Here is a 27,061-nt window from a genome sequence, read left to right as displayed (position 1 = left end):
TTGGCCCATTCAAATTTTTTTGTCGTTTCCAACAGTTGCTGTTGGAGCAATTCATCCAGAATCTTCGCGTTGAGTTCAAAAACTGGTTAACACTATCAGGGTTATATACATTAGGTTATGCATTCGATTAAGATCTTCAAATATTTTTGTTTTTAATAATATTGAATTATTTGAATACGTTATTATAAGATAATTCAAAATTCCATTGTATAGAATATTCCAAAATATACCGTGGGGATATATTCTAAGAATATACCATATGGTAGAATATTCAAGAGAGAATAATCCATTTATAGACATTCTATGCACATTCTTTTGGGAATAATCCTGCCATATTCATTCAAGCATATTCTATGAATATTCTGAAGGCATGCATATATTCCAAGAATATTCTATGAATATTTGGAATATATACGTTCGTTTTATGATATACAGGGAATATTCCATGAATATATGGTACTGTGTGGGGTAGTAACGACTGCATCCATCAATTTATTTGAAAAATTATCAGTATCACCCGAGGCTAGTGGAAGGGTGAAACTATTGATAAGACTGTCAGAGAACTGACTCCATACAAATTTAGTGTAATTATTTTCATAAATACCTATCTTAAAACACTTCTAAAATGGAATTTGAGAAAAAACTCACTGAAATTGAATGGAAATACGGAGAATGAATGTTATGAAAAAATTATCAAGATTCCCTGAGGCTAGTTAAAAAGTGAAAGTGTTAATAAGTCTCTCAGAGAACTGACTCCATTCGAATTTTCCGTAAGCTTTCGATTGTTTCTCTCATGACCTCGTCCTCGAAAAACTGGAATTTTATAGCTTAAGAGGTCCTGCACTTTCTTTTATTCATATTTGACCGGTAGAAAACAATATGTACCTATCTTCAAAGAGCGGCAAATCGGACATACAGGAAATTCCACATGATGTCCCACAAGGATCTGTTTTGGGACCACTCTTATTCATCATATACATTAATGACCTTTTCTTTTACATGTACCCTCATGATATGGTGTCATATGCGGATGATGCTACGTATTTCTCATCCCAAAAAAATATTGATAGTGTCCATACCACTATCAACCAAATTGAAGACAAAGCTGAGATATGGTACAATTATAATAAGCTTAAACTAAATAGACTGAAAACTCAAACCATTATCGTCTCCAGTCAAAATAATATACGAACTGGAAGTTCTGTAAATCTTTTGGGAATCCAACTAGACGACTAGTTAAATTGGTCCACTCATAACGAGAATATATGTAAAAAGATATCGTCCCATATATTCCTTCTGAGACAGATGAAACGGATTTGTAAAGAAGATGTTCTACTTAACATCTACTATTCTCTGATTCATAGTAGAATTTCTTATGGCATTATTTTATGGGGTGATTCCAGTTCAGCAATACATGTTTTTCGTTTACAAAAAAAAGCATTGAGAATCATTGCAAATGCTCCAGCATTCGACCACTGCCAACCGTTGTTCATGAAATATAATATCATGCCTTTGCCATCTTTATATATATTTTATTGTATATTGGAGATACATAAAAATAACCAAAATTATGAAACACTCTCTCATAACCATGAATATAACACCAGATCTGTCGACTTATTGAAAATACCCAAATTTCGTTTGATAACATCTAAAATGAATTCTTTAAACTTGAATTTATATAATAAAATTCCGTCAAAATTAAGAAGTCTTAATTTTAATCAGTTCAAAATCAGAATGAAACAATATTTGAAATCTAAATGTTTTTACAGTGTGCAAGAATATTTACAAAATGATTTTGAACATTATTATAGTTGTATATAATAATAATATATAAGAAGGGGAAGTTTGTTGTTAATCTTGGTATAGAATTCATGTTGCAGATTTACGATATTGTTAGCCTTTTTTAAAATTGTATGTTTATGCTATATTTATTATTGATTTATATTTTATATTTTTGTTTTTTCAATATCTAAAAATGTGTTCAGAATTTGTGAGAATTAGACTGTTATATATAAATAAACGAATCTATCTATAACGCTTCCAAAATGATATTCGAGGAAAAACTTACAGAAAGAAAAACTATTGATGAGTCTCTCAAAGCAGTGACGTAGCGAAGGGGGCATTTTAAGACATATTAAAAAGTAAATTAAGCACGGAGCAGGTGAAACAATGAGAAGTTACTCTTGTCTAAAAACAAGCAATAATCATATCATTGTTGGTTTGTCCTTTTGTCCAAATCATAAATTATCAAACGATTCGTATGAGCTTGGCCGCTCGGGACGAATTTCGAGTGGATTGTTACGGTAAGTCTAGTTCGCACGCCAGCCGTTAGTGGAAATAGGAAATTAGTGCTGTAACTTGGAGCATTATTTTGGTAAATTAATTTATATTATGTTGAACGTTATAGATATATTTCAACTTTTGCTCTACACTGTTATTTCTCTAGCCTTACTCATCTATTTGAGAGAGTTTGAAGCTCTGGACTAACCACAATACTATATTTATTACTATTTGAATTCAACACAATTAAATACTTTGCTTCATCATAAAAGAAATAGAAATATTGAAAAATCATGAATTTTAGAAAAGGGGTTTTTGAAATATGAAGTTCTTTCGATCATAAAAAGTGTTAAAATTAGGTAAAACCCTCTATTTAGTATCCTGTTTTTCAATAATTTTCCGGGGGGAATCCCCAGACCCCGCTGGTTTTGGACCACCCCTAACGAAATTCCTGGCTACGCTACTGAAAGTGGATGAAAATACGAAGAATGAAGATGATAAAACAATTCAACAAGATTACTTGAGACTAATGAAAAGGTGGAATGGTTAATGAGTCTCTTAAACAGATACTTCATCCAAATTCTTTGTAATCATTTTCATGAATACCTTATAACATGTCCAAAATGAAATTTGAGAACAACCTACTGAAAGTGAATGAAAACACGAAGAATGAAGGTAATAAAACAATTCATCGAGATTACCTGAGACTGATAAAAAGGTGAAATGGTTGATGAGTATCTCAAACAAATACTTCATCCAAATTCTTTGTAATCATTTTCATAAATACCTTATAACATTTCCAAAATGAAATTTGTGGACCACCTACTGAAAGTGAATGAAACTACGAAGAATGAAGGTGATAAAACAATTTATCGAGATTACCTGAGACTAATGAAAAGGTGAAATGGTTGATGAGTCTCTCAAACAAATACTCCATCCAAATTCTTTGTAATCATTTTCATAAATACCTTATAACATTTCCAAAATGAAATTTGTGGACCACCTACTGAAAGTGAATGAAAATACGAAGAATGAAGGTGATAAAACAATTTATCAAGATTACCTGAGACTAATGAAAAGGTGAAATGGTTGATGAGTCTCTCAAACAAATACTTCTTTCAAATTCTTTGTAATCATTTTCAGAAATACCTCATAACATTTCCAAAATGAAATTTGAGAACAACCTACTGAAAGTGAATGAAAATACGAAGAATGAAGGTAATAAAACAATTCATCGAGATTACCTGAGACTAATAAAAAGGTGAAATGGTATCTCAAACAAATACTTCATCCAAATTCTTTGTAATCATTTTCATAAATGCCATATTACGCTTCCAAAATGATGTTTGAGAAAAACCTACTGAATGTGAATGGAAATACGTAGAATGAAGGAAATGAAAAATGTATTAGGATCTCTAGAGGCTAGTAAAAAAGTAAAACTATTGATGAGTCTCTTGAAGAATTGTGTCAATCCAAATTTCCCGTATTTTTTTCTCAAGACACCTTTCAACACTTACATTCACTGAAAGTAAATGGAAATATGGATAATGAAGATATTAAAAAAATTCATCAAGATTACCTGAGGCTAGTAAGAAAGTGAAACTATTGATGAGTCTCTTCAAAGAAGTGACACCATCCAAATTTCCCGTATCTTTCATCGATGCCGTATAACACTTCTAGACTGAAATTTGAGGAAAACTTACTGAATGTGAATGGAAACTTGGAAAATGAAGGAAATAAAAAACATCAAGGTTACCTGAGGCTAGTAAAAAAGTGAAAGTGTTGAAAAGTCTCTCAGAGAATTGACCTCATCCAAATTTCCAGTAATTACTAAACACTTATGTTCTATGAACTTGCAAACATTCATCAAGCAATTACCTACCTCCTAATGATCTTCGGTAACTACTATGCAAAATATTGATGAAAATAATTATTAGGTGACCTTCCATCTACAAAAACAGCAACATAATATCCCATATATCCCGCGGCGATCGTACCGAACTTTCATTGTAATTGTTTGCAATAATGAAATAAATACCTCGTGGGGCCAACAGGAACAATAATTATTTCAACTTCAAGAAGTTGACAAGCGAAAAGTGCGACTGTCTTAATGTTCGTGAAGTGCGGTGATTCCAGTGACAAGTGAAAAATAACGGGACTATGCGGGTTTGTGTGATTTGAAGAAAGTGTTTTACAGCTGAATCTTAAAGTTATTTCTTGCGGGCGATGAAGCTGAAAAGGTCTAGAATATATGAGTAGTCGATATTGATGAATTGTTCAGGGAAGCCTCATAATACTCTGAAACGGAGAGAAAAGTAGACGCGATAATATAATACTTTTGTCGGCTAGGTTTAGAAGCTACCATAACATTATGAATTTAGCTCATCTCTTCATTATCATTCGAGAAGATGATTCTACGTGTATTATTTTTCATGTATTTATTCGGTACGGTTTTAATGTAGCATAAAAGTAGCTAAAATGTATTTTTAATGAGCATGATCGGCGGCTGAGGTTGCACATCTCAATGAGGATCTAGAAGTAATTTCGAATTGGGGTGAAAATAACCAGGTCCAATTCAATGCCACAAAAACCCAGGCATCGCTTTTCTCCAAAAAAATAAATGTCTCCGAACTGGATGTAATTGTGTCAGGTTAGACAACTCCACTTTCTGCTTCGATAAGTTTGTTGGGGGGTTAAAATGGTCTTGGCACAATAATGTTGCTGGAATTGCAAAAGCCGCTTCTCAAAATCTTGGAACATTGTTTCAAACCAGAAGACTGTACACACCTCAGCAACTTTTGATGCTTTATAAAGCTCAGATCAGGCCTTCTTTAGAGTATTGTTCTCATGTATGGAGCTCCGCCCTTGCTGGGTTTCATCCAGAGAAGAGCCATCCGCCTGATTGGAGACGAGAACATCATTTGCGACCTTGATAGTCTGGAACATCGGTCTCTTCTCTATAGATAGTTTCACGAGAAGTGTTCAAGTGACTTGACTTGACTTGACATTTGATTTCACCAAGAGCGGTACATACACTGTGTCCGTAAAGTATGGAACAAATTCATTTTTAGCTAAACAGGTCATTTTAAGAAATAATCCTGAAACACGTCGATTTTTTATGTTAATTTACCGTATTTTAAAATAATAATCTAATATACAGGGTGAATTACGTTCGAGTAATGACGTCACCGTCATTTTTTTTAAATGGAACACCCCCATTTTGTCTCAATTTTCGGATTACTCTAGCTGAGCTGATTCCAAAAATGTATCACATGTTGATTCCAATTGGTACAGGGTGGACAAAAATACAGTAGTTGTGTGTGTGCTAATAAAGTAACGCGTAACATTCTTTATTAGGTAAATTTACAATATTATCAAAAATACTCATTGTCTAGCGGCAATTGGTTTAAATGTAACATCCCGTAGTTTGCTACATGTTTAGAGTAATAAAAATGAGCTGTTTCCAAGCATGTTTAGTACTTGTGGTCTAGCAGACAGAATATGAAAGAAATTATTTCTTATCTACGTTTATAAAAAACATAGTCGTCTAGTTTTTTGTGAAATATCATTATTTGTTTAGTAATTTATTGATGTTCAGTGACAGTTTAGTACTACAATATTATTGGTATTCGTGAATATTCGAATGATTGCTTAGATTTAATTTGAAGTAGAAATGGAGTTAAGTGTAAAACAAAGAATTGAAATACTTATGATGATTGGGTATGGAGACAGATCGCGAACTCAGATGGAAGTGTGCAATTTGTTTAATGATAAATATCCAGAAAGACCTATAACGCGTTCAACAGTCAGTAAGCTGGAAACGAAATTTCGAGAAACTGGTACGGTTGCAAATGTACTCAAATCAGGTCGTCCCCCTGCAAATGCTGATACAGCATTAGATGTTATACTGAGTTTTGAAGAAGATGTGCACACTTCTGTTCGTAAAGTTAGTCGCGAAATCGGTGTTGGCAAAACAACGGTACACAAACTATTGAAGCTTGAAAAATGGCATCCTTATAAAATCAAACTTGTGCAAGAATTAAACGAAGATGATCCCGATAGACGACTCCAATTTTGCGAAGAAATGATGGATAAATATCACCGAGACCCTCTCTTGATACAAAACATAATTTTTTCTGATGAGTCCACTTTCACGTTAAATGGTGAGGTTAACCGTCAGAATTGTAGATACTGGGCAAAAGAAAACCCCCACTGGATGCGTGAGCATCATACACAATACCCTCAAAAGGTAAATGTATGGACTGGAATTGTACGAAATCGAATCATTGGACCCTACTTTATCGAAGGTAATTTAAACGGGGCAAAGTACCTTGAGTTTTTAAGGGGGTATCTCGTACCTACTTTACGTAATTTATTTCCCAGCAGACGTAATCCTGGAGGTTTTAATGAAAGTTTATGGTTTCAACAGAATGGTGCACCGCCACATTATGCTGTAGATGTTAGAAGGTACGTAGATGAAATTTTTCCGAACAGGTGGATTGGTAGACGTGGACCCACTGAATGTCCAGCGAGGTCACCAGATTTAAATCGTTTGGATTATTTTCTGTGGGGCCATCTGAAGAATGTTATTTATAAAACGAAACCAGCAAATATTGAAGATGTACAAGTGAAAATTCGAACAGAAATAAACAATATTACGCAAGAAACCATACACAAGGTTCAACAAGAATTTGTACACCGTTTGGGTTACTGTCAAATACAGCAAGGGCTGCAGTTCGAACATTTAATATAAAGTCATGTATTCCAGCATATTCTGTCCGCTAGACAATGAGTATTTTTGATAATATTGTTAATTTACCTAATAAAGAATGTTACGCGTTACTTTATTAGCACACACACAACTACTGTATTTTTGTCCGCCCTGTACCAATTGGAATCAACATGTGATACATTTTTGGAATCAGCTCAGCTAGAGTAATCCAAAAATTGAGACAAAATGGGGGTGTTCCATTTAAAAAAAATGACGGTGACGTCATTACTCGAACGTAATTCACCCTGTATATTAGATTATTATTTTGAAATACGGTAAATTAACATAAAAAATCGACGTGTTTCAGGATTATTTCTTAAAATGACCTGTTTAGCTAAAAATGAATTTGTTCCATACTTTACGGACACAGTGTATAAGAAACACTGTGGCTGCTTACGTTTTGAGGTTCAACTCAGTACACCTCGAACTTCAATATTCAAGAGCTCTTTCATTTGGAGACCTGGAATAAACTTCCTGAGAACGTTTTTTCAAATGTATTTAATCTCCAGCGATTCAAATCCAGTGTGAATCACTACTTTCGCACAGGCACCACTCTCAGAGCACCTTAAGGATTTTCCTGTAGCGCTTGTGTTTTGTCCTTAAAAAAAATGATAATATTTATTTGCTCACATTCAAGAGTGAAGTAAAAGAGAAATACATGGCAAATAAATATCGTACAATCTTTATTGTATGAAATTGACACCTAACTACTCTGATCGAATCTCTCACTGATTTTTGTGCGAGGTATACTGCGTATGTATTAATTTAATGAATATTTTAATCAAGAGTTTTCGTTTTTTTTTTTTTGATAAATAATTATACATGTCGGGGCCAGAAAAATAGTGGGATACTTGCCCTATTGACTTGTATATGAATGGTGCTTATGGCTTGGCCTACACAATGTTTCCTCATCCTTATATTGATTCAACACCACTGACTTGTAGAACAGCTGTATAGGATCGAATAACCCTGATTGTTTATATAACATATCATTGGGATAACCAGACGGTTTATTCAACACCAGTTTCAAAAATTTACTCTGAATGACTTCCAATGGGCGAAGGTGTGATTTGGATGCCCCTCCCTATTCTATCATGCGATATATCGCACGGCTTTGTATCAAACTAAAGCAAATTATTTTTTTCTGTTCAATATCAAGTCTTTCAGATGATGAAACTTGTATAGTATACATCGCAATTTTCACGATATAATAGATATGAAAGTCCCATCTAATGTATGAGAACCCCTAAATACTTTATATGGTTGGCTGGAGACATCTTGAAGGAATTTTGGATAGTCATTTGAATGAATTGAGGAAATGAAAATTTGTTATTACAGGTACAAGTAATAGGTTTTCCTGAAGTTCAATGAAAGCTGTTCATGGCCGAACCAATCTTTGATTATTTCTAGATCTTCCTCTGTCATGTCTTCGACATCAGACCAAGATTGATCAGAGTAAGAAAACAACAGTATCGTCTGCAAAACTCATTAAAATTCCTGTGGTTCCAATCGAAAACAATCCGTTCACATAAATACCAAAAAGCAACGGACCGAGAACAAGTCCTTGCAGCACTCTACATACGATTATCTTTGCACTGCTTTTCATATTCTTTATTGTCGTAATCTGTTTTCTATCCGTGAGATATGTCTCACGGATGGCTTGGTTAACTGTATCAAATGCTTTTGATAGGTAAATAGAAATTCCTAGTGATGGTTTACCTTTATCGAGTGCTTCGTAAACATAATACTGTGATACCGCATTTTCGGTGGATTTTCTTGCCCGAAAATCAAACTGTGAGTCAGATAATATCATATGTTTTTGTATAAATGAGTCTAACCTTACTTTGATCATTTTCTTTAGTATTTTACTGATATTTGTTATTGAAGATACTGGTCTATAGTTAAACACTCCATTTCTACATCCAGTCTTAAAAATGGGAAGGAAAAATAAAGAAGGTGCTCTGTAGTTTTTGGGATCTCTTATTATTTTCGAAAATCGGACCAGCTGTTCTAGAGTAATCTGCAAAGAAACGATCAACATCATACTTTCAAACGTTCCAGGAGTAATTTATTTGCAAGTATATCTTTTTCTATCTACGAGATCCTAAATGATCTGCTGATACACTCAAAATGTGATATAACCCCTCGAAAACATCTAGAGACGTCATATCAGGTGATCTAGTGGGCCTTTCCAAGAAACTACGTCTGCTTATCTATCTTTTCGAGTACTTGACATACGCAAATGAGTTTTCAACTGATTTACCATTCAGTAAATTGAAGTACCTCCTCATTACAGAATAAGAGGTACTTCTGACGGAATTATCCCGAAAACATTCATTCTATAATGTACGAAATGAATTTGTAAACAATCTTAATTATTGTCAAAAAGTGAATGGTGATCATTTCAAACATTTATGGGAATATACTAGAATGGTTTTTGAATACTTTTTTTTAATAACGATATTTACCGATTTATTCGATTATTATTATTCTCAAAACGAATAATATGAAACTGCTGATTACGCTTATCCGATTTCTAAAAATGAAAGATTTTTAGATAGAAAACTGAGAAACCTATCGAAGGAAGTATCAAAAGTATTCCCTTTCCAACATTAAAAATAAGTGTTACCTCTCGATGACAAGTAATGCAGCACTATTATTTTCCTCATCGGAAAGATAAAAGTTATGCCTTTTTATTCCAACTTTGTCTTGATAATGTTGATAGGTAGAGGAGTTGTCCCCTTTATATCAAACTAGAAGGGGGCTATTCTTTCTACAATACTCTCCTTTAACCTCCTGAGATACAGAGCATTGATTCTGAGATACACCGATTTGTTTGAAATTTGCTACAGTGCACCACACAGCCAACAATATTGAGGAAAAAAGAACGCCACTGACTTTTTTGGATTTTTTTTAGATTGAGCAACTCAGAATACAACTTTTTCGTTGCTTGTGTTTTCTTCATATCAAGCTCCGTTTTCTAGGAAAAAAATCACTTCTAAAAACTATCCATGGACAACATAAAATAAAAGCCGAAAGTAAATAATAAACAATTTCGACTTTAAAGTAAATGAGCATAATGTCCACCTTCCGATAAAATACACCAATGCAATCGATTTGTCATTGATTATCTGACACGTTTAAAAATACCTGGAGTATTTTCCTTATGACATTGCAATTGTCAATTATTCGATTCATCTAGTACGCGAGTTTGATAAACAAGAACCTTCAGATGACCCCATGAAGAGAAATCTGGAGGATTCATATCAGGACTGCGAGATGGTTGATTTTGTCGAAATGTTGACGAGAAGAACACTAAAATGAGCTGGAGTCCACATGTTGCCTCTAACAAGTACCGGCACTTCTAACAAAATGGGTAAAAAGTCCGTGTAGGATTCACCTCTTAATCTTGCTGGAAGAAAAAATGGGCCAATCAGGTAGTTACCATTTATTCTTACCCAAACGTTCAGCGAAAATTGTTGCTGAAAATTACTTTCTCTGATAACGTAGAGATTTCTGCAGTACCAAAAATGATCATTGTGAAAATTCATTATAGCATCTTGTGAAAAATTTGCTTCAGCCGTAACTGAAATATTTGGTGAAAAATTATTACTGTGTGCCATCGTGTGAATCAACCACCTACAAAACATTATTGTTGAATGAAAATTACGAGGCAGTATAGCTTGGACCTACTATATATGATATGGGTGGATTTTAGAACTGTCCATACAGTTTTTCTGCTGTGAAGCTTCTTCTAGTTTAGGCATAGTTACAGTTTCTGGTCTTCCACCACCTGCATTTTTACCAAAACTCCCAGTTTCACATACTCTTGCATATAACGTTCTAAATGTCTGTCAGCTTTTTCAAAAATAATTGAACGTCTCATTTACAATAGGTTATTGTCGTATTTTATTGAAAATGATATATTTGTGATGAATCAGTACGGTTTCTTCCCTTATAGATCCACCAAATCTGCAATTTATGATTCACTTAACTATATAATTGATCGACTCGATAAAGGCAATACAGTAACTGGTATTTATTTTGACCTAACGAAAGCTTCTGACCTCATCAATCATGAGCTACTAATGCTAAAACTAAAGCGCTATGGTGTTAGAGGAAAAGCCAATGATTTAATAAAATCTTACCTCAGCAACCGAACACAAATAGTCGGTATCTCATCTAAAAATAATTGCAAATCTTCGGTATCCTACTCCGAAAAAGTACAAACTGTCATAGGAGTGCCTCAGGGCTCCATACTCGGTCCAATTCTTTTCTTGATATTTATCAACGACATAAGTCCCCAAATAGACATCAGCTCAGTTTTTCTGTTCGCTGACGACATCTCAGTTGTTGTGTCAGAGAGGGATATTAATTCTGTGAATGAAACATCTGATGTAACAGTGTTTCGAGCTGTTGAGTGGTGTGAAAAGAACTGTCTCTTAATCAATGAAAATAAAACCAATTGTATACATTTCAGAAACGGTACGGAAGCCCCACTACATATCAATATAGACAATTCCGAAATAGATGAAACATTTTCCTCCAAATTTTTAGGGATTATCATAGATAAAGAATTGCTATAACTGTATAAAAATATATAATGCACTGCCTCCACATTTCAAAGAAATCAATACCATGAGTATCTTGAAATGAACTTTGAAGGACTATCTGACTGAAAATCCATTTACTTGACGAATTTTACAATGTCTGTAAAGTGTAATGTATGAGTTGTATATGCATACTTTCTTCAATTTTTGTAACAGCCACAAATGAACGTACTCTAAGTGATGATATATATTTTTACATTTTGATGTCATTTTGAGTATTTACTCATTTATTTATATATGTGTTTGTAAATTGTAATTTTGTATTTGACGTTGCTGAGGTTTCATAGGAAACCCATGGCAATAAATATATTATTATTATATCTTAGCATATGGGATTACTCTGTTAAGATATATGTCCTGACTTTCACTGATATGACAACACTATCACAAACCAGGTGTTCATGATATGCAAAGTAGCTTAATTTTTTCAAAAACGAAACTAGAAATGAAGAAAACACAAGCAACAAAAAAGTTTTATTTTTTGGGTTTAATCAGTCAGTAGCGTCCTTTTTTCCAATATTGTTGACTGTGGTGGCAACTGAGACTCCACTGGACCTAATATTTTCAACTTAGTTACGGCTGAATAAGCGCCTTATTACTTCAAATCTCTGTATACTCTTCGAAATATCTGTTCATAATCCATTCTTCATGGATTATAACTTCCACTTTCATGTCGATAGTGTACTTCGGTGTCATGTGATCTAAGAACATGCTCCATTTCTTCATATATTTTGGAATTTCAATCTGTATCGATTCCTCAAAACTTGACTATTTGGCAAGAGATTCTGAACTATCCTCTGACAAATCCAAATGAAGTTCAAATGGCTCAAATTATTGGGAAAATTAATGAATTTACTAGTAAAACTATCTAAATATAGTCTTGAATCGTAAAACTCTTGAAAGTGTGGGTAAATATACATATTACTGGATAATTTATATGATTTTTAATGTGCAGTCGCAAAATTAGTATCAACGCAAATAGAAGCTACGTTGAAGTTTCAGTTTTGAAGTGAACAGTTGTTTCGCATGATCACTATATCCGTGCTCGTTTGAAACATCTCCTCTCAAGTTACTATAAAGGTATGAAAACTTGCGAATGTCACTTATACAGGGAGAACTACTAGTAGAACAATTTTGAAAATAAACAAAAGAACATTCTCCATTTTCAATTAATGAATTGAATTAATAATGATTATTATCACGTTCTCTCCTATGACCTACATCTGGGGTCCCTCAAGCATCAAAGTTGGGGCCTTTGTTATTTCTCCTTTTCATAAATCTCAAAATTATATTTGAATGGTGCCACAGCAAAAATGTCGACAATGATGTGTATCAACTTCCACAAGAATGAGCAATACTTTGATATTTGGCTATAAAATGGAATAGAAGAAGATTAATTGCCAGTCGTCCAATAAGCTGCAAAAAATGAAACTTTTAATTAAAAAACTATGTGTATAGAACTAGTTTCGCTGTAGGTTATATATCTGAAACTAGCGACCCGACCCAGATTCGCATGGGTATAGAGAGCATATGCCAATTCAGCCTATCCACGAAGTTTCCCATTTTACCCGAAAGATGTGCTTTCGAAGACATCGAGGCTATAGGACTATAGGATAAATATTGAGGTTTCAGGATGTCTATAACTCTGACGTTGGGAAGGTTATATATCTGTGAATATTAGTAGATCTCGAACTGACATGAAACCAAAATTTAGACGCTGAGAGAATCTAAAGTAGCATTTATGCTAGCCAAACCACCTATGGAATGACATGGAAGCTGAAACCAGTTATGATGTATTGGCTATACTCAATAGTGGTTAAACTCATGGCTGGTTTCGTGGCCAAAGATAGACCAATCGACGGACATTAACAAATCAATTCCTCCACATTTTGTGACTCAAAATAATGAAAAGAACTGAAACATACTGTAGGATCGGAACTGACTGACTCTAAAGTAGATGCTTGGACCCTCATGAAATACAGGTAATTAAAAAGATAATTACGTGCAATTCAAAGACTGTCAACTCCGTATAGCTGTGAATGTACCAACATCTATGATACAAACCAAATCAGAAGATATATCAATAGGCTTTCGAGAACAAAGATCAACAGGCGAACTTCCATTGTATGTCCCCCATATTTGGAATAATGCAATCGAGAAACATAGAGAGTCGAAAGCTGTGTTGCGCTTGATATTTCTAAGGCTTTTGACCGGCCAAACTTCGATTCTATGGCTTGCGAATCATGGCTCTCCAGCTTCCCGGAAGAACTTTCCCTGCAAATGGACATCAATAAATATCTTTCGAATACTAACTGGTGTTTCCCAGGGATCCATATGGTCTCCAACCCTTATTTTATTTCATTTCAATGGCTAATTCGAAAAAAAGAAGAAACCAACATATTGCTTTGCTGACGAGAGCATACTTGCCTCGTCATTCCATTTGGATTCCAGGAGATCGGCTACAGAGGCACAACTTCACCGGCAGCAGGAGGTTGCATATCTTAATGGGAATCTAGAAGTGATTCCGAATTGGGGTGAAAATAACCAGGTTCAATTCGATGCCACAAAAATCCAGACATCTGTTTTCTTCAAGAAGATGAATGTTTTCAAACCCGATATAATAATGTCAGGTCAGACAATTCTGCTTCCTGTTTCGATAAGTTTGTTGGGGGTTAAAATGGACACCAATATGTCTTGGCACAATCATGTCACTGGAATTGCAAAGGCTGCTTTTCGAAAGCTTGGAACGCTGTTCCGAACCAGGAAACTGTACACGCCTCAGCAACTTTTGATGCTTTATAAAGCTCAGATCAGACCTTCTTTGGAATATTGTTCTCATGTATGGAGCTCCACCTCTAAGTACACCCTGAAGCTGCTGGATTCCGTCTGGTAAAGAAGTCATCCGCTTGATTGGAGACAGGAACATAACTTGCAATCTTGATAGTCTGGAACATCGAAGAAAAGTTGGAGATTTGTTCCCCTTCCATAGATACTTTCAGGAAAGGTGTTCAAGTGACTTGGCACATTTGATTCCACCAAGAGCGATAGGTACATATCATAAATACGCGCAGACTGTGCCTGCTTAGTAAACTTTGAACTCCACTGTTCCACATAAACTGCGTTTATGTGGAATGAACTTCCTGAGAACATATCCAAGAAATAACAGTGAATTCGTGATTCAGCCTAGCAAAACTGATGAGACTTTGGCGGATCGAAACAACGCTGAATGTACGAATGCTTTTTTGGGCTCTAGTTCCATCTAGAAGGGTCATTGTTGCAAAACACGTCCCTCAGACTTGCCCCATTTTTTCTTCTCCACACAAATGTTTCTCTTTGCCGATCATGAATATGAAGACGAAATTTGTTGCGAGCACTAACGTCATCAAAAAACTGTTTGAAAGGAGTTATAATGACTAATATATTTTTGAAATTGTGCTAGTAGCTCCTTTATAGTTTACGTTCGCTGGCATTGGTTCTAACTGTTAATCTAACAATAGTTGAAACCCAAAAGAACAATTGAAAATGATCATAATACATGCTTCACTGCGTAAATCGGATGTGTTTTCAACAATTAAGATGTTTATTTAATTATACGTACCTAAAGTGTTGAAGTGTTTGCACAATTTATTGCTAATAAAATCATAATGGAGATTATTTTATCTCAGCTTTTCAGTTTTGTTTCGGGACCATGAGTGAGTAGTACTTGTTGACTATTATCAGTTTTAGTTAGAGATTGATTTATCGCGCGTGTTTTCTGTCAGTGGTGCGCCAAAATGGACGTTGTCGTGCAGGAGAGGCTTTTGCGTAAGTACTGCCATTTTTTTTGTCTGTTAATAAGTAGAAAACTTGAGTTTTAATATATTGTTCACTGGTTATTTCGATATAAACTCGATTTTTTCAAATAAATCAACTAATTTCGAGATAACTATCTTGTTTTGATAAAAAGATTTTGACATCGTTAAACTCAAAACATATAGTTTGAATGTTTGATGTTTACTGTTTATATAAACCGACTGTTTTACGAATTATCGAAAAAGGTCAAAAAATCACTCTATTTGGATTACCAATTTGATTCATTCAAATAGACGGAAAAAATTAACTTAGGTACACATAGCATCTTTTTTTTTCTCTACGAAATACCCTGTAATTAATGAAAATTCATGTGTCAAAAAAATCTGTTCAAAATCCGTGTTTTCGTTAACCACTCTCACCCCCCTACAAACGACCAAACTCAAAAGTTTAAACTTGTGCGAACGACAACGAGGTCTTACTTCTCAACATGCGATCCCTAGCACGATCGTTCAGCCTCTTGGCTCGAACCACCGTTTCACCTGACGGTCGATTTTGAAAAGTAATAAATTATTTACTTTATATGGGATCTATATTTATCTTTGTGTTATTTTCGTTTATGACAACGAAGAAAAATTCATTATTGGCAGAAACATTCACGATTACTATACTAGGAACAATTCGAACCTTGTTCTTCCTAAACATAGACTAAGAAATACAGAAAGGGATCTACGCTATATGGCCCTCAAACTATATAATCATTTACCACTGACAATCAGAAAAGAAGGCAGACGGCATACTTTCAAAATTCTAGTTTTCGATTTGTTGTGTAACATGGAGCCGTATTCGATGCAAGAATTTTTTATGGCAACTTCATGACGATTGCAGAAAACAGAAGAAGGATAGATATTAGTATTAGCCATCAAAATTTTTATAATCCTAACAAATATAGACATGATATTATACGCGAAAGTATATTTTCGTTTTCATTATATTTTTATATCTATATATTTTAGACTAATGCGTTTATATCTGTGACACTTATCTTATTTTTTTTTTCTCTTTTTTTTTCAATATTGAGTTATACTAAAATGTACTCCCACTAATATATAAACCTGTGATAATCTTTTGTCATCTTTTGTTGTATTTTAGTTATATATTTATACCTTACTGACTTAAGTTTTCATATGTTCAATTTGAAAACTTCAATAAATCTATCTATCTATCTATCTATCTAATGAGTGGAACAAACCAATCGTTCCAACCCAACCGACTACCGTCTCGTATGTAATAGTTCACTTGAATGCTCAAACATATGACAACTTTCCGTGAGATTAGGAAAAGGAAGTCATAAGACGTGAATGGAAGGAGAATAACAACTATTTCTTTCAAGTCAACATTGGGAATGTTTCTTATTGAGATGAAGGTGATTTTTGGCCCATCTCGAGAAAATACTCCATATAGTCATATATATTTCAGGTCTTAACCTTTGAACTATTAGGTGCGGTATATATCAGAAATACGCTACGAACTGTGGCTGCTCATCGTTTTAAGGTTCAACTCAGTACACCTCGAACTTCACTGTTTAAGAACTCTTTCATCTAGAGAACTGCGTTTATGTGGAATAAACTTCTTGAGAACGTTTTTCCGAGTGGATTGAATCCCCATTTAATTTCAAATCCAATGTGAATCGCTAGTTTCACACAGGCACCGCTCTGAGAGCGCTTTGAGGATTTTCCTGTAGTGCTTATGCATTGTCCTCAATAAAACTCAATAAAAAAGATTATGTTGAGCATTCAGGGGTCAGTATCGACAAATGGACAGCGACAGATGGAATATTCATATTGAAAACTGGTGAGTATCTTGAAAAGTTTATTCCCAAATTTTTATACAGTGCATTTCTTCAATTCCCCCCCCCCTTTTATTTTTTGAACGAGTCTACTCAAAAAACTGAAATTTGGGATAATGAAATTAAGGAATGAATACTTTATTTTGAAGTGAAATTGACAGACGAAACTTTCAAGATGGCGCCTGGGCGCTATTTGGGAAAAAAAATTTAACGGAAAGAGGGTCTTGTGACATCATTTTGAAGCTCCTGACGAATACTTCACAACCCTAGAATACGAAGTCGATATCCTCACGTACTACAAAATGGCGGAACGTTTAATAATTTCTCAAAGACAAACATATTAAAATCGATATTTCTAGAAATATTCCTTTTTATCTGCCATATGGCAATTCCAACTACCCGATAAGGTTTGTTAAGGTATTTTTTGTTTATAAAAACGACAATAAATGTCAGTACGACGATGAACATCATTGTTCAGTTAGAATATTCTCATTTAGTTTTCGATCAATTCTCGTCCATTGGAAGAAAAATTTGAAGCGATTTTTATTTACGGTGCGACGCGTAACTTTCACGAGACCGAAAGGAGTTTCAATGAAGGTTTTCTAAATCGTCATATCTGTAGAAAATATTTGAGGGGGCTTGTATCCAAATTCACAACTACCGGTAGTGTACATAACAAAAGCCCCCAGGTCATCCTTCCATTCCGGAAGAACAGCAAGTGCAAATAATTGGTGAGATGGTAGTAAATCCTGAGCAGTCTACTTATTCCGTCGCGAATGTTTGTGAGGTGTCTACTTCTACTGTGAGACTTTTGAAGAGGAATCATCCATACAAAATTAAATTGGTACACCAATTAACTGAAGATGACCCTGATCGAAGAACAAAATTCTGCGAAATCATGGTGACGAATGTACATTTTTTTAAACGGCAATGTTCACAGACGAAATTGCTGTTATTGGAGTGACACCAACCCTCACGTTTTCCGGGAAACATATAACCCCAATATCCAGAACAATTTGACATTCAGACAGGAATATTGAGAAACCATATATTAACCCTTTATTTATTGATCGAAATTCAACAAGGTAACTGTATTTGAATATGCTGGAAACTACTCTTGACCTTCTCATCACTGAAATCGCCGAAGCGAATCCTATTGAATTCGATATGGATATTGTATTCCAACAAGATGGAGCACCACCACATTACTCCAGACAAGTAAGAAACTATTTGGATACTACTTTTCCCATTCGTTGGATTGGCCGTAGAGGTCCTACAGAATGGCCAGTCCGCTCGCCAGATTTGACATATGTGGACTTTTTCATGGGGCTATTTGAAGCAAAAGGTGTACGAAACTGAACCTGCTTCGATATTGGATATACGGCAGAGAGTAATAAACATTTGTAGAGATATTGACGTTACTGCGTTCGAAAATGTTCGGCTTGAAATATCGGCTAGGCTGTTCATATGTCAATAAGTTCAAGGCAACCATTTCGAGCATCTTCTGAACTGACCTCAAGCTTATTACCTCATATTATGTAGTTAAATGTCATTGTATTCAGGCAATTATTTAAAGTTCCGCCATTTTGTAGTAGTTGAAGATATTGACATTATATCCTAGGGTTGTGAAGTATTCGTCAGGAGCTTCAAAATGATGTGTCAGATGCATTAATTTCATTATCTCAAATTTCAATTCTTTAAGTTGACCCGTTCAAAATATAAAAAGGAGGAGGCATTAAAGAAATGCACTGTATAAGAAAAAGGACCTAAATACTTACCAGATCGAGATTATCTACTATATACGCCATTATCGAATTCAGACTATCTTACGGAAGGCTGGGTTGGTAGTGTTGCTAGCAGATATCTAAAATCTTCAGAAGAGATGCAGAAAAAACATTAAACAACAAGCAAAAACTTTCAAGTTCCATAAACAGGTCACCTCGTTGAAACTTGAGAGTATCGGGTATTTCTGAATATTTTTCAATGAATTGGGAGGTTTTCAGATGCACCCAACATCGACTGCATAATAAAACGAAGTTATCCATATCATGGTCTTTCAGAGCCGGAAATCTTTCACCTTGTTATACAAGGCATTGTTATACAATGCCTTGTTTAACAATATAATTTTCTGTACAACAGTCTGTGTGTCCAAATCTCTCCTTCAGAATCCGCATAATCGAATCATCATCACCTAAACCTACTACTGCAGGCTTGAATTCTTCTATCAGTCGTATTTGAAGCTTCAATAACCTTTTCTTCGGAATCACTCACGAAACAGAAATTATGTTGAAGAGATAAAAAAAGGATGGCCAACCTTCAGTTTTCCTCACTAAAGATATTTTTATGAATTTCTGCAGTCTGTCTTTGGTCGTCATCGGATTTCGGACTTCACCCATAAGACTTCAGTTGCTCCAAAGATCAAATGCTGACCAAAGACCAAATGCTGATGAAATTTTTTTTTTCTTTGGTAGCTCCAAGGACCAAATGTTGTATCGTCTTCGATCTTGTGGTTTGCTGAAAAATTGTTCAAATCAATCCTTTGACTTTTTATAAATGTCATTTTTCAACAATAAAAAACGTGTGCGTTTCGGTATGTCCGACAGAAGTGATAACTTGAACTAAACTAAGTTGAACTAATTGATATTGAAATTGTTTATCTTGAGAAAAGCTCAGGTTATTACTTAAATTTCATGTATATTAATATGATACTGTAAGGAAATGTTATTTGTTAATAAAATATTTTATCGATTATTTTGTGTATGTACACTTGTTACTTTCATAGGATTAAATACTACACTAATCATGTACACACACAAAATTAGTATCATCATTTTCAAGTCCCGTTTCACATCACGTGCTTGCTGGTTAAATTTTTATAACACTGTCACAGTATATGTCTAACGCGCACTAATCTTCTGCGATTTAAGACGAGCGTTTGACTGTGTAAACCACGAAAAACTATGAGAATTGTTAGAACTATATGGTTTGAGGGGTCTCCCACTAAAATGGATTACATCATTTCTGGTGGACAGGAAAAAATATGTATCTATACGAATAAACTCTAATAATATAAAATATAATAGAAAATCTAAATGTCTGGATGTTGATATGGGTGTCCCACAAGGTTCCGTCTTGAGACCCGTCTTGTTTATTTTGTACATTAATCAGATTGATTCCATTTTAAAAAGTTGTCATCACTCTGCCTATGCAGATGATTTATTTTTGGTATTGTCTTTACCTGACACTAATTTACTAAATGCTAATTGTAGTGATGTGATGAATAATATATCAATTTTTTTCAATTAACGTTTTTCATTTTTCAAAACAGTGGTAGTACGTTTCCACGATCGTCAGAAGCCAATACAAAATCTTGATTATAGAGTAAATCAGACAATTTTGACAAACACTCAAGAATCTGTCAGATTTCTTGGAGTATATCTAGATGAATTTTTGAGTTGGAAAACCCACTGTAATAAACTAATGAAAATAACAATTATATTAAGCAAAAAAACCTGAAATCAAATAGTAGTGAAATAAAATAAAAGTAAAAATAGAACAATTGAACAAACAATAAAAATAAAGGAATAAAAATGAAAATAAAAATAAAAAGTTAAGAGATTCCAAGCCAAGTTAGTTCACGACTTTTCGATTGGTAGTATCTACAATCGTCTTTGGGTGGTGACTGGACTGATTCTTCCAAGAGATGACTATTTATGGGTCGTTCAAGTACTTTCACTTATCCCCGATTTCCCATTTTTTCCGCTTCACTGGTTCAGTGGGAGATGACCGTTTGGCGGGAGTTGGCCATTTTTCGCTTGATGATGGGTTTCCATATGTTGCGTATCTCTATGCTAGCTTGACTGAATACGTTGTTAGACAACATGTATGCGCCTTCCTTGAATTTTCTCCTAAATCAATGTTCCTCTCTGTGTTTGATCTCAGCTTGGGACCACTCGATGTTGTGTTAATGGGTCCAAACATGGTCTGCTATTCCTGATTCACTGGTTTGCCCTCGCTGTGTGTGTTTCTTGTGCTCGTCAATGCCTCTTGGTTTCACCAATATAGGATTTTCCGCACTCACAGGGAATCCGGTAAATGCAATTCTTGGAATCGCAGTCCGCGTTTGGCGGCCTGGTTTTCGTGAGGCTGCTACGGATACTGTTGCCGGATCTGAAACAGGTTCTGATGTTGTACTTGGAACCAATTCTTCTTATCCTCTCCGATAATCCTCTGATGTAGGGAAGTGCAAGCACTGGTTGTGACGGCTTCTCTTCCTTGCGAGGCTCCTGCTGTCTTTTAGCTAAAGTCTTTTATAACATCGCTTTGGAGTATTCATTCCGTTGAAGATTATTTTTAATGGTATCTAGTTCCTTCTCGAAACATTCCTTCGTATAACAGAGCCCGAAAGCACGGTCTAATAGAGTCTTGATACTTTTTCTTTTAGTCGATTGATGATGGTTGGATTCGTGGTTCAGAAACTGTCCCGTGTGAGTGGTTTTTCGGTATACAGATGTTTCCCACTTAGTGTTGGTCCTCTTCACCAAAATGTTTAAGAATGGCAATTCGTTGTGGATTTCCTTCTCCATTGTGAAAATGATGGAAGGTCTCACGCTGTTGATGTGTTTCAGGAAGGCGTCTAGTTCAGTATTCTCATGGTTCCATATTATGAAGGTATCATCAACATATCTCAACCAGGCTCGAGGTTTCTTGTGGGCTTCTTCAAACCACTCCATATATATGTTGGCGCTATGACTGGTGAAAGTGGTGATCCCATTGCTGGTCCCTCATCTTGTGTAAAGAATTCGTCCTTCAGTTGGAAACAACAGTTTCGTACATTTTATATATTAGACAATGGACGTCCGAACTAGTAAAATATATAAATTTTTGATATAACTATTTATATTTTCGGAAATAGATCGTTGTTCGAATTGAATGAAGATATTCATGGATATAATACAAGAAGTGAATACTACATATTTTGCTCCCCAGTACATGGGGCCACGAATTTTCAACAAACTCCCAGATATCATTAAGTAACATAAAAATGTGAGACATTTCAAAAAAGATCCAAAACATTTTTTATTGGAGAAATGTTTTTATTCACTTTCCGAATTTTTTATTGAAAATTAATGTATGTGACTTATCCTGACTCATCCTAAGTTCATATTTTATTTTTTAAATACTTTCAATAACCTTAGAATTAGGCTTGATAATACCCATACATGTAACTGTCAACGGGAAATGATGATTTATTATTATTATCATTATTAGCATCTGTCCGACGAGAGAGAAGGAGCCTGTCTTCCGCTAACGTATGCGTGAGAGAAACGGAAGCTAGACAAACTGGCGCCATTACGCGTTAGGTAACGTAGCAGTTTACCCTCTCATAAGGAGTTATCACTTCAAAAATCTACATAGAGAAGGTCATGATCGGTTCTGCAGCTCAAATCCTGTGAGTTTTCCTTCTTCCAAACGAAAATAAATCCAAATCCATACATTGCTGTCGATAATGAACAGGATCACAGTGAATGAAAGATTTATTATGGCTACATGCAATAAATCTAAATCATCCTCGGTCCTCAACCTCAGGCCACGGTTTGATGTTCTAGGAAATATAATTAGATGAGCCCCTCCGTAAGCCAATTTAATAATAGAATAAATCTGTTCCCCACCGCGTTACACTGGAAACCGTCAGATACGCGCTAGCGCTATTTTGCTAATATTATTTTTCATCACAACTCTAAAATCCTAGTAAATACAGGTTTTTCGTTCGAATCTAATAATAGGTGGCAAATGTTTATTGAGTTGATATTTATGATCGTGAACAACGAGACGCTTTTCAGTATTTCCATTTAGAATTTCTGGATTATAGTTATTACTGTTATTACGATAACTGAAACGATTTATTGCCAGACAGATAATTCTGGGACCCAAATAGATTGACAGCTACTACGTGTATAATGAGATAACAAAAAAGTTTCAGTATGATAGTAAAACAGTTCAAAACATTTATCGTAACATTTTTTGTTCAGTGATTTTTTGTCGAAACGTTGAAAACCAAAAACTAGCCACTGAATATCATAAAAGCTCTCGCAGGAATCAAATGTGGAGCAGACCATGAAATTCTGTTGAATATTTATCGCAGCCATATTCTCTATCGAATGGATTATGGTAGTGTAGACTCCTCGGCCAGACCAACACCATTGAAAACTTAGAATAAACTTCCAAAAATAAAGCCAGAAATAATGAAAACCATTTTCCGAAATTTCTGTTTTTTCCGGATATCTCCGGATATACTCGGAATTTCAGAACCTTCTCAACGGCATATTGTTAGTCAGGTAAATGCGCAACTTTGCCCCAATTTAACCATCTTCATATCTCTCATAGTTTCCGAGACCCCAAAAGGTGAGGATCGAATTTGAAACACCATGTATACCAACCTATATTTTTCTGTGAATTCCCACGAAAAGAAACTCATTTCCTGATTTGCACCACTCGTTGAGTTCCATAAGATCATTTCAAAATAAATTTACTCTTAACCCCCTTATGAGGATTATTTTTGCAAGAATTCATATTATGAAGGAAAGCAGTAGAACTGTTAGCTTTATGTGAGAGCCTAGTCATTGTGGCATAAAGAACAACGAGGATGTAGATAATGCAGCTAGAATGATTGCTAACTCCATCAAACATGAAGATGTACCACTCCACTTAGAAGGTCTGAAGAATTATAATAAAACCAAAGAAGAATCTGACTGGCAGACTCCTTGGAATGAAACTGACGCGAAACTGAAATGCTCAAAACCAAGTGTGAATAAGCGAATCTCACCATTGAAATTGACCGGAAAAAAATAAGTTGTTCTCACACGTCTACGAATCGGCCGTACAAAAGTGACACACTATTACTTGCTCTTAGGAGAACAACAACCTCTATGTATTACATGCCAAACAGTACTAACAGTACAACATATACTTGTAGAATATGAAGAAACCAGGAGACAACATTACATAACTGAGGCAATGACAGAAATTCTATGTGATGACAGACGAACGTTGAGCAACCTGATGGCATTTTTGAAAGCCGCAAATTTATTAGGTAAAATTTGAATATCAACAAGTACGCGGCTAATAACCTTGCAGTTGATGCCGCAAAAAAAACTAGCCAAGAACCCTTATCCTAGGAACTTACTAGGTGCCAGCAATTGCAGTTGTATACGAGGATCTATTACAAAATTCTCAACATTTTATAGATGCAAACAATAGTTATGCAAAAAATAATGTTGGTACCATTTGGTTATGTTTGGTAATGATTCTGAACGGTCGGAAATATTCTGGAACATCCTGAGTCATGATAGAATAATCAAGGGTTTCGTAGCTCGCCATCACACATCCATAAAAAAGGTTCCAGTTTTTACGCAAAAGGAGCGCTTTTGAAAAGATAAGGGGTAGAATTTCTGCCTTCTGGAAGATTTTAGAACAATCTAAAAGAATCAAGAGTTGTTGAGAGCATTTCTCAATATTCCAGTACATTTGGAACATTCTACAATGGTATGTTCAGGAGTAGTTTGGAACATATACACATATTTTGAAATATTCCAGATCATTATGAAACGAGCAAGGAAGTTATATCACAACGGGCCGAACATGTACGGTGTTACGTTACGAACCATTGGTCATATGTCGAACTAACATTGCATATAGCTTCATTTGGTTCCTCTTTTGGTTATGTTAAGGAATGATTGATACTGCCAAAAATCATATCACCATGGCCGAACATGTACTGTGTTACGTTACGAACCATTGGCTCAGTCGAACTACCATTGCATATAGCTTCATTTGGTTCCTTTTTTGGTTACGTTAAGGAATGATTGACAGTGCCAAAATTCGAAATGCCTTCAGAATCAAACCGTATCATATCACCATGGCCGAACATGTACTGTGTTACGTTACGAACCATTGGCTCAGTCGAACTACCATTGCATATAGCTTCATTTGGTTTCTTTTTTGGTTACGTTAAGGAGTGATTGACAGTGCCAAAATTCGAAATGCCTTCAGAATCAAACCGTATCATATCACCACGGCCGAACATGTAGTGTGTTACGTTACGAACCATTGGCTCAGTCGAACTACCATTGCATATAGCTTCATTTGGTTTCTTTTTTGGTTACACGTCACGTTAAGGAGTGATTGACAGTGCCAAAATTCGAAATGCCTTCAGAATCAAACCGTATCATATCACCACGGCTGAACATGTACTGTGTTACGTTACGAACCATTGGCTCAGTCGAACTACCATTGCATATAGCTTCATTTGGTTTCTTTTTTGGTTACGTTAAGGAGTGATTGACAGTGCCAAAATTCGAAATGCCTTCAGAATCAAACCGTATCATATCACCAGGGCCGAACATGTACGTTATTACGTAACGAACCATTGGTTCATATGGACTCGCGACAACAATCAGAACTACCATTGCATATAGCTTCATTTGGTTCCCGTTTTGGTTACGTTAAGGAATAATGAATACTATCAAAACTCGAAATGCCTTCAGAAGCAAACCGTATCATATCACCACGGCCGAACATGTACTGTGTTACGTTACGAACCATTGGCTCAGTCGAACTACCATTGCATATAGCTTCATTTGGTTTCTTTTTTGGTTACACGTCACGTTAAGGAGTGATTGACAGTGCCAAAATTCGAAATGCCTTCAGAATCAAACCGTATCATATCACCACGGCCGAACATGTGCGTTATTACGTAACGAACCATTGGTTCATATGGACTCGCGACAACAATCAGAACTACCATTGCATATAGCTTCATTTGGTTCCCGTTTTGGTTACGTTAAGGAATAATGGATACTGTCAAAACTCGAAATGCCTTCAGAAGCAAACCGTATCATATCACCACGGCCGAACATGTACTGTGTTACGTTACGAACCATTGGCTCAGTCGAACTACCATTGCATATAGCTTCATTTGGTTCCTTTTTTGGTTACGTTAAGGAATGATTGACAGTGCCAAAATTCGAAATGCCTTCAGAATCAAACCGTATCATATCACCATGGCCGAACATGTACTGTGTTACGTTACGAACCATTGGCTCAGTCGAACTACCATTGCATATAGCTTCATTTGGTTTCTTTTTTGGTTACGTTAAGGAATGATTGACAGTGCCAAAACTCGAAATGCCTTCAGAATCAAACCGTATCATATCACCATGGCCGAACATGTACTGTGTTACGTTACGAACCATTGGCTCAGTCGAACTACCATTGCATATAGCTTCATTTAGTTTCTTTTTTGGTTACGTTAAGGAGTGATTGACAGTGCCAAAATTCGAAATGCCTTCAGAATCAAACCGTACCATATCACCACGGCCGAACATATACGTTATTACGTAATGAACCATTGGTTCATATGGACTCGCGACTACAATCAGAACTACCATTGCATATAGCTTCATTTGGTTCCCGTTTTGGTTACGTTAAGGAATAATGGATACTGTCAAAACTCGAAATGCCTTCAGAAGCATACTGTATCATATCACCACGGCCGAACATATACGGTGTTACGTTACGACCATTGGCTGATATGGATACGCGACTATGTCGAACTACCATTGCATTGCACTTACAGTATTACATAACAAGTCATTGACTTATATGTATATGCGTATTAAAAAGCCAATAGAGTATATACAGTGGGTTAAAATCTCCAGTTTCACGATATGTTACTTTGGTTTTTCTACTAGTCAAGCT

At 35.3% G+C, this 27,061-nt stretch overlaps 1 protein-coding gene across 2 annotated transcripts in view; it reads left to right on the top strand.

Moving 5' to 3' along the window:
• LOC111507717 (organic cation transporter protein) overlaps positions 1 to 27,061 on the top strand; it is a 99,165-nt gene that overhangs the window by 43,654 nt on the left and 28,450 nt on the right. The window contains exon 1 of one of the 2 annotated variants that reach the window (XM_023163063.2): positions 15,311 to 15,468. The exons of the other annotated variant lie outside the window; for it this stretch is intronic. Coding sequence (XP_023018831.2) covers positions 15,438 to 15,468 — 31 coding nt within the window. The 5' untranslated portion in view covers positions 15,311 to 15,437. Of the gene's footprint in view, positions 1 to 15,310; positions 15,469 to 27,061 lie in introns of those variants that run through there. 2 annotated transcript variants of the gene reach the window in all.

Source organism: Leptinotarsa decemlineata, unplaced genomic scaffold, assembly GCF_025532065.1.
Source record: "Leptinotarsa decemlineata unplaced genomic scaffold, Ldec_3_MD MMD2_tig00002974_RagTag_RagTag, whole genome shotgun sequence".
Taxonomy (NCBI): Eukaryota; Metazoa; Arthropoda; class Insecta; order Coleoptera; family Chrysomelidae; genus Leptinotarsa; species Leptinotarsa decemlineata.
Note: the sequence above shows the minus strand (reverse complement) of the source record. Positions and strands in the feature narration are given on the sequence as shown.